Genomic DNA, 16,550 nt, shown 5'->3' on the forward strand with positions numbered 1-16,550 from the left:
ACGGGTACTATTTTTTAAAACATGAAAACTTCCTACCTACTTGCTATAAACTGAAGTGTGATGTCATGCGGGACCCACTAACTACATTCTCACCTTATTTTTCTCCTTTTCTTTCTTTCTATCTCAATTTCTTATTTTCCTATATTGAACTCCTCTTAAAATTGGGGAAAAACTTCAAATTAATTTGCATATTCATGTTAATTATTTCACGAATTGAAGTTTTCTCCCAATTTTGAGAGGAGTACAATACAAGGGAATGAGAAATCAATTGAGAAAGAAAGAAATGGAGGGAAAATGTAGTTAGTGGGCCCCATATGACGTTACATTTGAGCTGAGAGCCAAGTAGGTGAGAAGTTTTGATGTTTTAAAAAATAGTATGTGGTAAAATTCAAAAAAAAAAATAAAAAAAAAATAACCGTAGGTGGTAATTGCTAAAATAGCAACAATTGTAGGTGGTAATTGTTAAATTTTCCTTTTGTTAAGTATACTAAGTAATTTTATTTGTAGACTTGTAGTACATTGTATGTTTTATACTTTGTCAAAATTTTTACCTTCTTTCCACTCCACGTTCAAACTAGTAGTTGTTTTCTTTTTAGAAAGGAGTAAAAATAGACAATTACCTTAAAAATCGTCAACTATTTTAACACAATTTTAGGTTTTTTAATTTTCAAAAACCCATTGTTAAACATTTTTCAGAAAATTCAGAAATCACTTCAAAAAATAATTAAAAAAAAAAAAAAAAATGCAAGTTTGGAGTTCTACAAGGATTAACATTAGCAAAAGAAGTTGTTGCCGTTGTTCTTTGTTCCCGCCAACTGCTCCAATTTTTTTGGTACGCTCCAATTAAAAAACAATTTTTATTTATTTTAAAAAAAATTCTCTCTTAATTTCTTCTTCTTCATCTTCTTCCTTTGATTTCAGTTCAATTTCTAACCCTAATTTTCTCATCCCAAATCAAATTGGGGGAAAATGACGGAATTTAGGGTTTGCTTCTTCTATTTTACGCTCATTCGTCGCCTTCGTCTTCCCGATTGCTATCAATTTGGACGGTCAAAGCCACCCAACTAACCACCTACATTTGGAATTTGGTGAGTCGTAATTCTAAATTAATTTATGAATTCATGTTTATTGCAATCGAATCAATTAGGTTTTATTTAATTATTTCACGATTTGTTGCTTGAATTTCACTCACATATCGTTGTCTATCTACCTAATGAATATTTGTAGCTTCACTTTGAATTTTTGCTTAGGTCAGTTTGATGTTATTGTTTCAGCTAATTTGACACTTTCTGTATATTAAAATTCAAAGTTTGTGAATAAAAATTCAAGTGAAAAGTCTTTTTTGTTGAATTGGTATATGGAGTTTGTAGGCGTGTGAAAATAGAAATGCCCACTTGTGAAAAGGAGGGAAATTTGTTGTGCTATTGATTTTTCTCGGGGAAGAACGAACGAGAATTTTAGATTGTTGGATTTTTTAGGGAGAGATTGTAAGTGAAATGGGGAAGCTTGGATCACCAAAGAGTCCACATCCTCATCCGGCTAATGTTGATTTCTTGTTTGGGATGAGAGAGTGTCCAGCGAGGTGTTCCGAGGGTCCAGCCAATAGTAATCATTTTTCAGGTAGAAGGGTGTTAGGATCAGAATATCATTGGTGCAAGAATTTTCTCTTTGGTGGTATATATGGTAGTAATAGTATGGCAGCAAAGCAATCAAATTGTAAAGGTGTATATGGTGGGAAAAGGCATAATTGGTTTCACAGGCAATTAAGGTTGTTTGGTTTTGCATTTGGGTTGATGGGTTTGTTCATTTGGTTGGATTCCCTTATGTTTGCGGACTTCAGTTCTATGAATTTTCGTAAAAGCTCTGTCTTAGAAAGGAACACGTCAAAGGTACCAAACTTCGTTATTTTTATCATCAATCGATCGATATATATTTTCATGCTGGATAGTCTTGAGAAATTAGTAACATATTTACTGGAGATTCGGAATTGAGATTTGGCCTTATTCTTCCATTCCGCAGTTCTGACTTTCTTTATATGCTCCACACTCTAGTTTCTGATCGGATTTTTTTTAATTATTTTCTTTTTATAGAAATTACAACATTAATTTCTGAGAGGAACAGAGCTTATTAGTTAGGAGGCATGAATAAACTTCTTGTCATAAGTTAGCTAGAAAAAAGACCAGTTTTTTTTTTTTTTTTTCTTTTTTGGAAAACAAAGACCAGATTATTAAGTAGAAGCCTACTAATAGGAGGATGGAATCTGTAACTTAGAGGTAATCTATGGCGGTTTCATGCTTCTCCCTGTAAATCATCTGCAAGATCCTCCAAGAATATATTCACGTAACAACTACAGAAGTACCAAAAGGAATTTCTAGATGCTAACCTTTCCTAGTCGTTGTCTATACTACGAAGGCTTAGTGTAGTAACCTTGGTGTGGGTTGGTGTCTAGCCTTTTTTTCCCCTCCCGCAAGTTAGCTAGCATTAGGAAGGATGTACAAGAGTCTAGAGCATGCTCATCAGTGCCAAGGATTCTCTTTTGTTAATGTTACCACAATGGTACTTTAATTAAAACAGTGGTTTCCGATTCATTGTATAGGCAAGCTATAAGTATTTTTGAATAAAATAGAAATACTGGAGCTGATATTTTAGCAATAGGTGATCTTCTCAGCTTGTGGTAAGCTCAATGAACTATTTTGATCTGGATGTTTTTTTTTTCCTCTGTAAAACGAACTCTTAATTGGTCTTTCTTAGCACAAGTAACTACGCTAGCCGCTTTTAGTCAAAAGATAGCTTATAATGCTGTTTTGTGCTAATCATTTATTACATTTGATGGTCCATAGAAGTTGGCCAAAGACAAAAGTGAGGGTTTACTTATGTGATGACTGTCTTTTGACCCTATAAATTCCTACATTAGGCTGTGGGATGATTGATCACTTGTAATAGTTGAGTTGATAGCTGCTGACTTCGAGGCATCAATAATTACTATATCAATCAGATGATGGTTTTAGATGTTGATAATTTCCGAATTAATCTGTCTGAGGCTCAATGATCTGTCGATCTCACTAGTTGACTTCCTTATTTCTATAAAATATTCCAAAGATAAATGGACTAGCCTTATAAATTAGATCTTGTCTATGGTTCTTTCCTACTGCAATAACACCAGATGGCCTTCACTATACTACAGTGTGTGAACCTTCATACTTTTGTCTCTGTTTGTCTGGTGGTTCTCTCCAGAAACCAGGGTTTAGGATAATCATTTTACTGTTGGAATAAAATATTTTCTTCGTTTATTTGGTTTTTTAACTTCATACTTCAATGTATTTGTCCCCTTGCCACTCATGTTGTCAATTAAGTAGTAGTTTTTCACTTTGGTGTATTTGAAAATTTTCTTGTAATGCTTAGGGACGTAACTAAAGGGATGCCAATAATCTTATTGATTTTGCATATGTTCATGGAAGGATGTACGAGGTAATTCTAGCAAGGAAGAAAGTTCTCCTTTGATGTATGGCCGTCTTCTGAACTTGGCTTCAACTAGTCTTGCACAGGTCTTGCTTCAGCATCTACACTAGAGCCTTTAAAAAAAATAAAAAAAAAAATCCTTTACTCATATGTTTCTTTTCTGCCTTCATGCTCAATTACTGATAAATTGTGTGCATATATTGATGGTGTAGCAAGAGTTTGGACGTTTGCCAAGTAAGTCGTGGAAAGAACTATCTTCGCGAGCAGCAGTGTGGAAACCTTGTGCAGACGTGCAAAGGCCAGAGGGTCAAGGTAGTTACATTTTTCTATGCTACCTTACTAATTGCACCCACTGTACAGAAATTCTTCCTTTTCAAGCCTCTTGGTCATCTAGTAACTTCCTTTGACAGCTTAGCAATAAATACAGCTAGATGGATGCATGTGTTAACTGAGAATTTGATCTATTAGGGTTGCTATGTTGGAATTTTTTTGTGTACTAATTTATTAAGCTAAAATTGATTCTTTTCCTTTCCAATTTCGAGGTACAGGAAGTCCTAAAAATAGCAATGGATTTATATTAGTCAGTGCAAATGGTGGTCTCAATCAACAACGAGTTGCCGTAAGTGCAATGTGCAAACTCACTTTATTTTCCAATCTCATCCAACTTCTTAGGCTGTTAGAACATAACTAACTGATTTCCTATAAGATTATTGGCAGCTATCTTGTACTTATTGCTCTAAAGATACCCCCTTTGCTGATCGGGAAAGCTGCTTGTATCTTCACCTCCCAAGAGGCTAGGGGCTTGACTGAGTATTTGTTTAGAAACATTGCCAAAATGACAATAAACAACATGATCTTTTTCCAGTTTATCCATTATCTATATCTGGCTCCCTTAATGTGCTGTGTGAAGCCTATATTGCTAACCTTTTGGCTTTCATATTAGTGAGTTACTTTGTTCTGACTTCTAAGTTTCCAATACTGTACTCAGAATAGCAGTATCTAGTGATTGCTTTGCTAAATATTTTAAATTTTGATATTATTATAAAGAATATAAACATTTGGAGACTCTGAAATTACAATGAAAGTAGTAAAATGCAAGAGCCAAAGAGAGGCAGATGAGCACTTATTAGTTATCACCTATACAAGTTTATATTGGAAAGAGAATGATCTTTCTTAAGAAAATAAGATGTGAAAATTCATGGATATTAAGTTCCGAATTTTGATTTATATTGTCTGTCACTCTGTCATGTTGCTTTCAGCGTCATGATGATTTTATATAATAACCTAGAAATTATCAGAAATTATCTGAATTTACGAGAACTTATGAGACCTTATTAGAACTTATTTTATTTGTAAATTGAACTTGGGTAACCCTTTTTAACCCTAATATGGACTTATTTTTCTGAAATAAGCGAATATAAGGAGATTTAAACAAGGCCTAAGAAAACTAGTTTATTCACTAAACAATGAGCCATGAAAGAGTTTTGGGACTCTTTGATTGATTCTCGGGCCCTCTCTTTTTATATTCTAAAAATCAGGTACTGCATTTTTTTCCGTTGTTAAGTACAATGAAAAGGTGCTGCTTAAGTACGTAATTAAGTTTTATATGCACAATGTTTAGACTCACCTAAACAATGACTTGACCTGATTGCTGTGCAAGGCTGGGAAAACTTGTTTCTTACATGAACACATTTTCTATCAGATTGGTAACAAAATAATTTATTAAAACATAATCCTTTGTTAAATGAAGTTACTATCAATTTGGTAACAAAACATCAGAGTATCAGACACAATAGAAGTATCACTGTATCAGACACATACAGAAATCTTTATGTGATTCTATTACGGAGTATGTATTAATCCTTAAAGATCTTAACATACATTTGTATCCATGTGTGTTTGAGGTGTTGTATGTCATGTCAGATTTGGGGTACAACAACATACTGGGGTGTCGTAGTAACTGTAGATTCATTTAGTTTTTTGTTTATTTCTTGTGTCCTTAAAAAGGAACCTGTTTGATAAGGATACCATTAGCAAATGTGTATATTTCCTCTTTATAAAAAGAAAGGAACCTGTCTGATGTTTAACATTTTGTTTCAAAAACCAGAAACTTGATGGAATATTTTGGGTGTCTTCAGGTCTGCAATGCAGTTGCAGTTGCATCACTACTCAATGCAAGTTTAGTTCTCCCAAGATTTCTGTATAGCAGTGTTTGGAAGGATCCAAGGTGCGATTCTGAGTTGCTGCTACATATATTTGTAGCATTAAGCTATTAATTCTTTCTACTCTCCCTTATGCAACCCCTTCGCTTCCCCCCCCCCCCCCCCCCTCCCTCCTCCCTGAAAAAAAGTAAATAGTGGAAGAAAACAGACTATTTTACTTATTTTCTTCTGTACTTATGATGAATTTAAAAATTAGACATTGGCGTCTTCTAAAATGTTCAAATTAAAAATTTACATGAGTTCATTGGTTTTACTTTGTCACCTTATTACAATGTTTTTCCTCTTTTCCCAACTTGTTTTGTCAAATTTACACCAAAGCACTTACCCGGGAGGTGGCAACTGGCAACATTTAGATAAAAAGATGTTATCCTTTCTGATAATCTATAGTGACAAACATTTAGACTTCATGATCTTTATAAACACCTCCATGCAGTGGGATCATTACTGAGAGTTGTGTATTGCAATTCACCATTCTAAGACAAAAGATCACCAAGCTTGTCAAGTTTACCCTTGTTTTTATAGGCTTTATTTTCAGTGATGGAAGTGTTAGTTACCATTACACAAGAATCTTTTAGATTAAATCTATGTATGTTGAGTTTCGTAATACTTTTTGCTAATTTGTGCTATGAAATAATACAAATTGACAGCCAGTTTGGTGATATTTATCAAGAAGAGCATTTCATCAACTCATTGAAGGATGACATATTCATTACCAAGGAACTCCCTCAACAGTTGAGATCAATAGACCTTGAAGCAATTGGTAGTGTAGTAAGTTGTTTTTATTTGTTGCCTTTTTTCAATCTTCAATCTCTTTAATTGGACTACAAATTTGTGGATACTTTCTCAAGTTACTTTACTTTTTAGGTTACTGATGCAGATCTTGATAAGGAGGCAACACCAGCTGATTATATGAGACTTGTACTTCCAATCCTCCTGCAAAACGGCGTTGTGCATTTACTTGGCTTTGGAAACCGTTTTGGGTTTGATCCACTGCCTCCTCACCTTCAGGTTAATAACATTATTTCAAAGTATTTATATATGTTTTTTTCAACATATATGTGAAGATGTTACATATGTAACAAAACCATGGTCGTCTAGCACTCTAGCATTATGTTCATGTCTCCTTTTGGTTAGTTTGAATTTAAACTACTTTTCTTGCATCCTGTGGAAAATAATCAAGATTTCATCCTTAAGATTAAGTGCTCTTAATTAGAGTTTGTGTCTTGCTTCATTTGTGAAATAACCTGCTTTTCTTTGCTGTTGAGGTTCTGAAATCTGATATAATGTAAGTTTAAATTTAAATTAAGCTGCTGGAAATTTTCTGGAAAGTGAAAACTGAATCTTTTTTACAGTTTGGATCCCTGATCATTAGCTCTCAGTATGTTACTTTTATTAGTTCATCAAATGTATGAAGTTCTTTACATACTGATTTATTATCTTTATTCCAGAAATTGAGGTGTAAATGCAATTTTCATGCTTTGAGGTTTGTGCCCAAAATCCAACAAGTTGGATCGCTATTAGTTAGAAGGATTAGGGAATATGACTCATCAAGAAATCGGATAGACAAGGAGCTTCTTGGAAACTTTATGCCTGACAATGACTCAAGAAGGGATAATATGAGTAAAGGTCCTTCCAAGTATCTTGCTCTACATCTGAGATTTGAAGTGGATATGGTGGCTTATTCCTTTTGTGAATTTGGTGGTGGAGAAATTGAGAGAAAAGAACTCCAAGCTTACAGAGAAACTCATTTCCCATTGCTCCTTCAACGACTTAAGGGGTTGAAGTATGTTAGCAATCTCATTCTGTCAGATGTTAGATCGTTTGTTCTAAGCCAGTTGTCTATTACTTCCCTCATTTAATTTGATATATCTCTATCTCTTGATGCTGTGTACAGGCCCGTGTCTCCTGAAGAATTGAGAATCTCTGGAAGGTGTCCCTTGACACCAGAGGAAGCAGGAATTCTTCTTGCTGGTCTTGGTTTCGAGCGTCGCACGTACATATATCTTGCTGGATCTCAAATTTATGATGGAAAGTCAAGGATGAAGCCTTTCAGCAGCCTTTATCCAAATTTGGTAACCAAGGAAGATCTTCTGGCTCCCAGTGAACTCGAGCCTTTTAGGAATTTCTCTTCTCAGGTAAGCTGTTTCAGTGATACCTATACGTAAAACATCCTTTTTTTTCAGTATAGTTTTGTTGCATTTTTTTTTTTACCTGAAAGTAGGTCACGCCACATATATATGGATGTTTACTCAGTTGTGAATTTAATCTCCAAAATGTTATCGACAAATCCAGAACCCAGGCATCTTTTACTTTTGGCACAGGTCAGAGCTCCCAAAATTAACACATTGGCCACATTTAAGATCCCAAAATTAACCACTGCAAATGCCTATACAAACCAACTTGTCTTATTTGATCATTCTGAATCAATGCATATAATCATTATGAATCAATGCATAGTTCAAGCAGCTTACCAAGAAGTCACTCGTTTCAAAATTACATCCAGCTAAAGCACACTTATCTAGGCCAGGTTATGTGTATATGTTAATTCCTTTAGAAAAAGGGTTTAGTAAACACCATCTTGACTAATCACACATTTTGGCCTATAGGCTTACATACAGCCTGATCAATATGATTCTTATGTTTTCTAATCATCACCTGCAGCTTGCTGCACTGGACTTCATTGCATGTGCAACGGCTGATGTTTTTGGCATGACTGACTCGGGAAGCCAACTATCATCATTAGTATCTGGGTTTCGCACTTATTTTGGAGGCGGTCATGCTCCTACCTTGCGGCCAAACAAGAAGAGGCTATCAGCAATATTGTTAGATAATGACACCATAGCATGGAACAGTTTTCAGTATAGGGTAACAAAAATGATAGAAGAAGGTCAAAGGGTTCACGTGAGACGATTTGGACAAAGCATATATCGGCAACCTAGGAGCCCCGAATGCATGTGCAAAGCTCACTAGACTTTCACCTGACTTTTGCTGTGAATAAATCAACCATTCAACCTGATGAATAAGCCAAGATAAGCAAAATCTCTCTTCCACACTTTCCTTTTGTTTTCGGGTGGTCAGAGGGGGGAGGGGGCAGTTTTGATTTTTATTTTCCCCCAACATTTTATACTAGATCATTGATGTAAATACACTTAATTTTTTGGGTAAATCAGTAAATGAATATAAAGTTCAAGGCAATCCTCCTTATTCTTGGTGTGAAAATGATACTTCAGTCATTGACTATATATAGTATGCCACAAGAGATAAAAGTGCTGTTTGTCATCAGTAGTCAGATATGTCAGAAGATACTGCTGAAGTGTGGACTTTGGTTAAAAAGAACAAATAAATAATTTCTATTATTGAATTGAACCCGAAATACCGAGTTGAGATATACATAAATCAATTGCTGGGGAAGGCCGAAAGGGCCAAAGAGCAAAGCTTGATTTACTCTATGATAATAACATTTCTCCATCATCACCAGGATTGTGATAATAATCACAATGCTATCTATGGTACTAAACTACTTCTAAGGGGGTTATGATGGAGCGGAAAATTGGTTTAAGGGTTTTAAAACTACTCCTCTGTCCCCTCTGTTTAAGGCCCCTCTCTTTAAGGCTCAACCACGCTTTATGATGGAGGGAAAAAACGGTTGAGGTTAAAGGGAAGGGTGTAGAACTCCTCGTTTCGACTGTCTCCTTTGAATGTCCGGAATTTGACCCACCATGGCATTCCTCTGTCTTTAGCACTATCCTTGTATTCAAGGGTGTTGTCAAGGAGAACTGAGATAATCAGCGCCACTGCCGGCGAAGAGGAGAAGATAGTATTGAGGAAATCATTGAACTGCAATAACAACCACCAAAACTAGAGTTATTTTTCACTGGAGAAGAAAATTTAGCAAGATGTAGAGGTTTAAGTGGTAATAATGTTCTTACCCATCCAGCCCTGGTGTGAGAAGGTCCATGTAGAGCACTGGCCGAGAATTCTCTAAAATAATTAGGAATAGACAGACCAAGAAACATAGATACACCTACGATGAAGAGATTTCTCATTGAGTTCATATTTGTGAACTGCAAGAATGATAGCCCGACGGAACCTGGAAAACCATCAACGAACAACAAACCCAAGTAAATCAGTTTATAAATCTCTGTTGTTTACTTCCACTACACAAATCCAAAATGATTGTGTGACTTACCAACAAGGCCAAAGAAAACACAGTACATTGCAGCAAATATAGTGAAAGGTATTGAAGCGAAAAGAGCCCCAAATTTTCCTGTAGGAATCAATCAGAAAAACTGAGAATCTATTGGCAGATTTATGATGTCTTTTATAGGAGACATAAGAAGGTAGTTTTGGCCTTACCTAATATTGAGAAAAAGATCATGAAACCAGCAGAAATCTGTATAACTCTGCGACTTCCAACACGAGTGCTTCCAATCAGGCCTACATTTTCTCTATATTCGACAAATTTTATATTAATGTTTAGTTATAGCTAGGAAGCTTGCATTAGCTGAAAACCAGGGATATGCATGTAGCAACTCACATAGAGACAGCAGAACCACTTAATGTTCCAAAGAGTCCACTGAGTAAGATCCCAATACCCTGTGAACGTTACGGTATATCAGTAAAAGCACACACCCACACAAGAAAAGGGCATCCTCCAACGGCTGTAGGAAGACATTATATATAACCTACCTGCCAGCCTATACCGCGGCTCAGCACATGAGCTGGTGGGGGAGTGGCGCTTGCTAAACGAGCTGCTGCTTTAAAAGCTCCAGTTGACTATAAAAGAAGAAATTACACGCGTTATAATCATGTCCAAGTCATAAACAGGAAGGATTACAAGTTTGTAATGCTTAATTTATAGCGACTCTATATGCTACCTCAATAAGTGAGACTAGTACAGCAGCCATCATTCCAAATGCATGACCGGGGTCAAAAGAAGGTGCACCCCATTGTAAAGGATATGGGATCTTTATCCTACACAAGCAAAAATCGAGGGATAAATGAGAATTTTCCCAAAAGTGTGGGCTATGGTGCAGATCATAACATTATAACAGTAAGGAGTTTCCCAACACTGAGACAGATTCTTGTCATTAGCTTACCATGGTGCAGTAGAGATAAGGTTAGCCTTGTCAGTTCGACAGTTCATTTGAGTTTTAGCAGGGCGGTGTTTGTAAGCACCACTAGCTGTCAACAGGTGTGCATATGCCCATATAACAGTAACTGCTAGAACGAGAGCAAAGCGCTCCAGCATTGGCAGCTTCCTCACCTGAAAATGCTTCAGATACTGCACAAAGAAAAAAATAAATAAGTTCTACTGTCTTACACTCTTACTCCCTATGTTGCTAAAAGCTTTCCCTATTTTGACTCTTTTTGTCAGACAACCACCGTCCAAAGTCCAAACAGGAAGAACCTTTAGATACCGAGGGAGTATATGTCCCATCTTTTGATCTAAACAATTTACTCATTGCTAAACAGTCAAGATGTTGCATGCTTTCAAATACTTTCACTGGTTTAACTATTTGTGTATCATATCAAGCTTATCTAGTTATTGTTAGTGGAAGCCACTAATATTCAATTAGCCCCAATAATGTCCACTAAAGATTATAAATAAGTTACAAATTTTCAAACTTTGGACAAAATGAGTACTATCCTAATCATACAATGGTTCCAATAATATTTGACAAAATACCTGAGAGAAGACAACAAACAAAATAAGCATGGGAATGCCAATTTCAACACATCGTCCCACCTGAAAATTATACAACCATATTAAAATGTTAGAAAATAAATGATATATTTGGTTCTAAAGCAGACCAGTAACTAATTTCGAAATGAATGTTAATTTAAAATTTAAACCATGATTAAAGACTGATTGTACTTACCACAGGAAATCCCCTGTCAAGAAGACCAAAACCCACCAGTGATATAACTGGAACCATTCCCAATGGACTAAAAAACCTGTCATACCATAAAACTAATGTTTGTTAATTACAACATTACATTTTAATTTATTTCTTCCATTTCACATTTAAGTTCACATAGATTATCAATAGGACAATAGCTCTTGTTCACTCTTAGCTACAGAGTCGACTTCAAAAGTCCAAAGAACCCACAATTGCTCTTGGATACTAAAGTTGTTCTTAGACGGGACAACCTACTAAGTGTGCACTGTTAAAAAGACCGCGAGTTAAACAGGTAACTGTAAGTCTGTAAATGGAAAGAGATAGAGGAAATAATACGAAGTACTTAGGTAGTATTTCGTGTTAGACCACCCGGCCCACTTTAAAATTTGCTACAAACATGCTATTGAGATAGGACAAATCTTGGAGATTGATTTATTTGGCCCCTATGTTGCATTATTTCAATGCCCGGGGCCTATGGGTGCAACCGCGTGAACAGGATTAGGGCATTAAGCTTACGGTAATCTTGGAGATTGATTTATCACTACTCGACCCCCCTATGTCACATTGCTTGAATCGCCGGGGCCTCATGGTCTTGTGGGTGCTAACAGTCTAGACTCTAGAGTATTATACTTAGTTACTTACTAACAAATAAAACAAAAAATTAACCTTGAACAAATAGCCCATAATTGACTATATCCGAGGATAATTTGAAGACTTGACGCCACAATTAAAGCTCCTTGGACTGCCCTCATTGTACTATTAAACCTCTGCAATAAATAAATACACACACATAAACATCAAGCATTCAAGCATATAATATAATGAAATTATTTTAGTACTAGCATAGTAAAAAAAATTAGTGGAATTCCAACAATATGTGCACATCATATCATACGGTAAAAGTGTAAATTTGGGCATCATTTTGTTGCTTTCTAGGCTTGTGATGACCATAGCCTATTGGACTAACCTTTTCCAAAAGTGACATTGAAGATAAGTATCACATAATTTTTAAGGTATAAAAAAAATATGGAATCTTATGTGCATATTCATAGACAAGCAAGTATATAAGTATATTGATACACTTACTTTACTTTCATGAACTTAAAGTTGGTTCCTTTACTAAAAGCCAATTACATAGGTGGGTCTAAATCTACTTTTATTACTTTCTTTTATTTATGATACAAAGGGCCCTCAACTAGTACTTAAAGATTATGTTACATTATACAATGGTGTAAGAAATAAAAAGATTGGAAGATCTTCAAAAGATGACACAAACACTAACCATATGTGGATCTTCAATCCTTGTAAAGGCAGAGTCATGGATGATGGAGATGATAGGGACCATGTAAGCGTACGACGCTCCGATCACGGTCGGTAGCCGGGTTCCGAACAGGGTTTGTAGTAGAGTATTGATTCCTTGAACAAATAGTAGTGTTTGCACAACTCTTGCTTTGTCACCCTACATTATCAAGTTTGTTAAGAGATAAAACCATGTCTATGTATTAGCACTCATGCGTTCACACAACAACAATAACCAACTAATTCCACTAGCAAGCCAATTTGTACTCATCAAAATTGATTCTCTTATTTAATTCGTCTAATTAATGTATATAAAAATAAAAATAATGGTTTTTTCATGTTTGATAAATAAAATTAGTCGTGTCTTTAAACTTAAAAATGTACTCGTAACATAAACCCCAATAATTAGGTTCGGTGCAAGAAACACGACTTATGTTGTACAAAAACATGTATCCTTACGTTATTGTTAAATTATTCATGGTATAATACTATAATTACTTAATTAGCAAACATTCCTGTCACCCAAGCATTCACAACTTAAAACATACTTCAACTTTGTTAATTTTATTATTTAACTCTACTATGAGCCACTACATTCATATTTAAATAAATCACATTAACTTCATTTTTTCTTTAAAAAAAAATATTTGTAATTGATTTCAAGAGTTTTTCTTACCAAAAAAAAAAAAAATGATTTTAAGAATTTTTAACAAAACCCCATGATAATTAATCAACAAGGTTTAAATAAATAAGATAAAACTTACATCAGAGCCTCCCATCAAAGGAACAAGGAATGTAGGAATCATAACAGCAGTTCCTAAAGACAAGATGTAATGCTGGAAACCCAAAGCAACAGCTTCCCCTGTTCCAAACCAATCAAATTAAATTTACCCATTAATTGTCTAATTAATTAAAACTTCATGTTTAATAATACGAGCATTATTGAAATGGGCATTTAATTTTGGTTAATAAAAATAAAAATAAATAAATGAAGTTAAAAGGATATATTTGGAAAAATTACCCCAAGAAGGATTGGAATCAATACAATACTCTAAACCTTGAAGTTGATCCATTGGTGGGTGACTTATCTCCTCAGGTTTTAAAGGCTCCATTTTTACCACCTTTAGTTTTTCCCTTAAAATTTCAATTTGGAAGAAAAATGATACTCCTCTAGTAGTAAGAAACACTATCGTTTCGCCTTTTAATTGTCAAAATCGGCCCTGAACGCAAAAGTTCAAGTAGAAAGGAATACAGATAGAGATAGTTACATGAAATTGAGGAAGGAGAAGAATGAGAGTTACAATGAAAGTCAAAAGAAAATGACACACTCAATTAGATTAAAAGAAGGGAAAAAAAAAAAAAAAAACTGACTAATAATTAAAGGAAGGAAAAAAAAGAGAGAGTAAACAAATTTGCAAATAGTGAAGCATTATATACAAGCACAAAGAAGAGCAAGTGCCGCCCACTTTTCCACAATGTGAAAGGTTTCCGTTAGCTTTTGAAAAATTCCCAAATTACCCTTTAAGGAACTGCCAAATCCCTTTGTTACCGTTGCTTTTACTGCCTTTTTTCACATTTAATATCACACTTTTTCTGATGGTAGTAGACTAGTAGTACTATACACATGCACTAATATTCTTAGAAACATATTTAAGGAGGGATGAGTTAATTAATTGTAGAGTTTTGGTTTTTGCAAGAATCCTAAATTCCTAAATTTACTCCTCAAAGAAGGTGACATGGCAAAACTAGGGAAGAAAAAAGATGTTTTTTCCTTGATTTGTGACCCAATGACCAATGTTGTGGGTTTTTGTCTAGTCATTATTTTTAGTTATTTTAAAATTTTGACAAGATAGTCAAAGTACAAATAGTTTTTAGTCTTAGTCATTTATTTTCCTTTGGTAGTGGGGCATGTTTACTAGGTATGTCTCTATATTAATTACTCCATAGTCCATACTAGGGAGTTAGGGAGTACTACTACCCTTTCTCTGTTTGTTTTTACTCTATTCGTTTTTAAATACTTGCTTTATTTCTAATTTTTACACTATTCATTTGTCTTACTTTGACTAATGTTTGTGATTTATGCATAAGAAAATATATAGTCTTGTGGATATTTGTTGGAATTATCTCAATGAATAGATTATTAATTTTCAATTGTTAGAATTTATAATTATTGATAATTAAAGATATTAGTGATTAAATATTAGCATCAGCATACGTGTCCAAGAGAAATGGAGCAAATATTTAAAAACGGAGGGAGTAGTTTACCTTTCCTTATTTACGCTTGTTAATACTTCGTACATAAATTTAATTATTAATATTTTTAATTTTTATGACACAAAATTTATACTGTAAAAGTTAATATTTTAAAATTATACTATATTCACCCCTTTTTGTTCGACTCACCTGCATCTTTTACGATTTTCAATGCATATATCTTTAATTACTCACACATACGTATAAAAATTATGAAAATACGATATTTGGATACTCCCTCCTTCCCATTATTACATGCCTGTATTCATTTTTGGGTGACCAAAATTAAATGCCTATTTCTATTTATAGGTTGTACTTAATATAATATTATTCTCTTTTTGATGATTTGTCACCTTTTTTTTTTTTTTTTTTTGTACTTTAACATCAATTCTCAATACTTTTTCTCTCCTAATTCCCAACCACTTTTTCTTTCTCTCTATCTCTCTCTAACCCCACATGCATATTTATACTCCCAATTATTAGTTTTAAGGAATTTTTAACTTTCTTAATTTCCGTGCAAAATGAGAAATAAGCATGTAAGAATGAGACGGAGGGAGTACTATTCATTGAAACAATTTTCTACCAGCTAGTTGCCTTATTAGTGTCATTATTAGCTTTGAAGAAGTTGAGATTTGTTCTGCCTCTTTGAATGAGATCAAAGTGGACAAAAGTTTTCGCCTCTTTGAATGAGGGTCTGTTTAGTTTACCTTGTTTTCACTTACTTCAGGTGTAACAAGTTTTGTTCAAGAAAAATGAGTTCTAGTAAGGGTTAATCAAGTATAAATTACAACTAAAATAAGTTTTGATAAGGTTTAATAAATTCATGTAAATTTAAATAAAATAAGATAACTTCAGATAAGTAAAAATCAGGTGAATAAAACACACTCTAATCAAATGGGGCAATTACTTTTTCTCCACCCGTTAAAACAACTCAAATAGGGCAATAATTTGCCCTTCTTGTTCAAAATCAAAGAGGGAAACGAGCTTAAGTCGCTTTCTTTGTCTATTATCAAGTAGTGTTCATTTTGAAATTGACAATTGCTACAATAGTAATTAGTGCTAGATCGGTATAGAAATGTAAATTAGTATCCCCAATATAGTTGGCAATTGACTAAGTTTAATAAACAATATTGAATATTCACTTACGACCATAGTCATTTTGGACAAAAGGTAAGCACAAAATCATGGCAATGCCAAAATCATAGTATCTTAAATTCAAACCAAGTTCAACTTCAGAAGTACATTCATAAAACAAGTTTAATCAAAGTTGTCAAAAACTACATTCGTCAAAGATAATGCAACTTTAACAGAAAAGTTATAGGTTAATATTAAAGCCATTACAAAAGATAGTATCTTAAGCTCAACTATTAAATAAAAAATACTCGATCCAGAGATAGGTTGAGCTAGGCCGTGA

The 16,550-nt window shown here is 34.3% G+C and overlaps 2 protein-coding genes across 4 annotated transcripts; one reads left to right on the forward strand and one right to left on the reverse strand.

Moving 5' to 3' along the window:
• The first annotated feature begins 828 nt into the window (after positions 1–828).
• Positions 829–8,866, forward strand: LOC145610113 (O-fucosyltransferase 8-like). 3 transcript variants are annotated; one of them, XM_081665378.1, is made up of 10 exons: positions 829–1,088; positions 3,459–3,545; positions 3,672–3,771; positions 4,002–4,078; positions 5,598–5,686; positions 6,329–6,449; positions 6,546–6,689; positions 7,130–7,464; positions 7,576–7,816; positions 8,343–8,866. In XM_081665378.1, the coding sequence occupies exons 2-10, from the start codon at positions 3,501–3,503 to the stop codon at positions 8,649–8,651; spliced, it is 1,461 nt and encodes a 486-aa protein (XP_081521504.1). In that variant the 5' UTR covers positions 829–1,088; positions 3,459–3,500; the 3' UTR covers positions 8,652–8,866. The 3 variants fall into 3 exon arrangements, with proteins under 3 accessions (XP_081521504.1, XP_081521502.1, XP_081521503.1); XM_081665376.1 differs by lacking the exon at positions 829–1,088 and adding an exon at positions 1,381–1,889; XM_081665377.1 differs by lacking the exon at positions 829–1,088 and adding an exon at positions 1,381–1,889 and having other exon boundaries at positions 4,008–4,078.
• A 195-nt stretch (positions 8,867–9,061) lies between these two features.
• Positions 9,062–14,369, reverse strand: LOC145610116 (nucleobase-ascorbate transporter 2). The gene is made up of 14 exons (XM_081665381.1): positions 13,905–14,369; positions 13,648–13,745; positions 12,867–13,043; positions 12,251–12,351; positions 11,564–11,639; positions 11,371–11,430; positions 10,781–10,965; positions 10,559–10,655; positions 10,371–10,457; positions 10,219–10,277; positions 10,038–10,129; positions 9,871–9,948; positions 9,611–9,771; positions 9,062–9,518 (listed from the first exon to the last, which is right to left on the reverse strand). Exons 1-14 carry the CDS (start codon positions 13,993–13,995, stop codon positions 9,306–9,308), a joined length of 1,575 nt encoding a protein of 524 aa, XP_081521507.1. The 5' UTR covers positions 13,996–14,369; the 3' UTR covers positions 9,062–9,305.
• Between the last annotated feature and the right edge of the window lie 2,181 nt (positions 14,370–16,550).

This window comes from Chenopodium album, chromosome 24 (assembly GCF_948465745.1).
Source record: "Chenopodium album chromosome 24, dcCheAlbu1.1, whole genome shotgun sequence".
In the NCBI taxonomy this organism is placed as follows: domain Eukaryota; kingdom Viridiplantae; phylum Streptophyta; class Magnoliopsida; order Caryophyllales; family Amaranthaceae; genus Chenopodium; species Chenopodium album.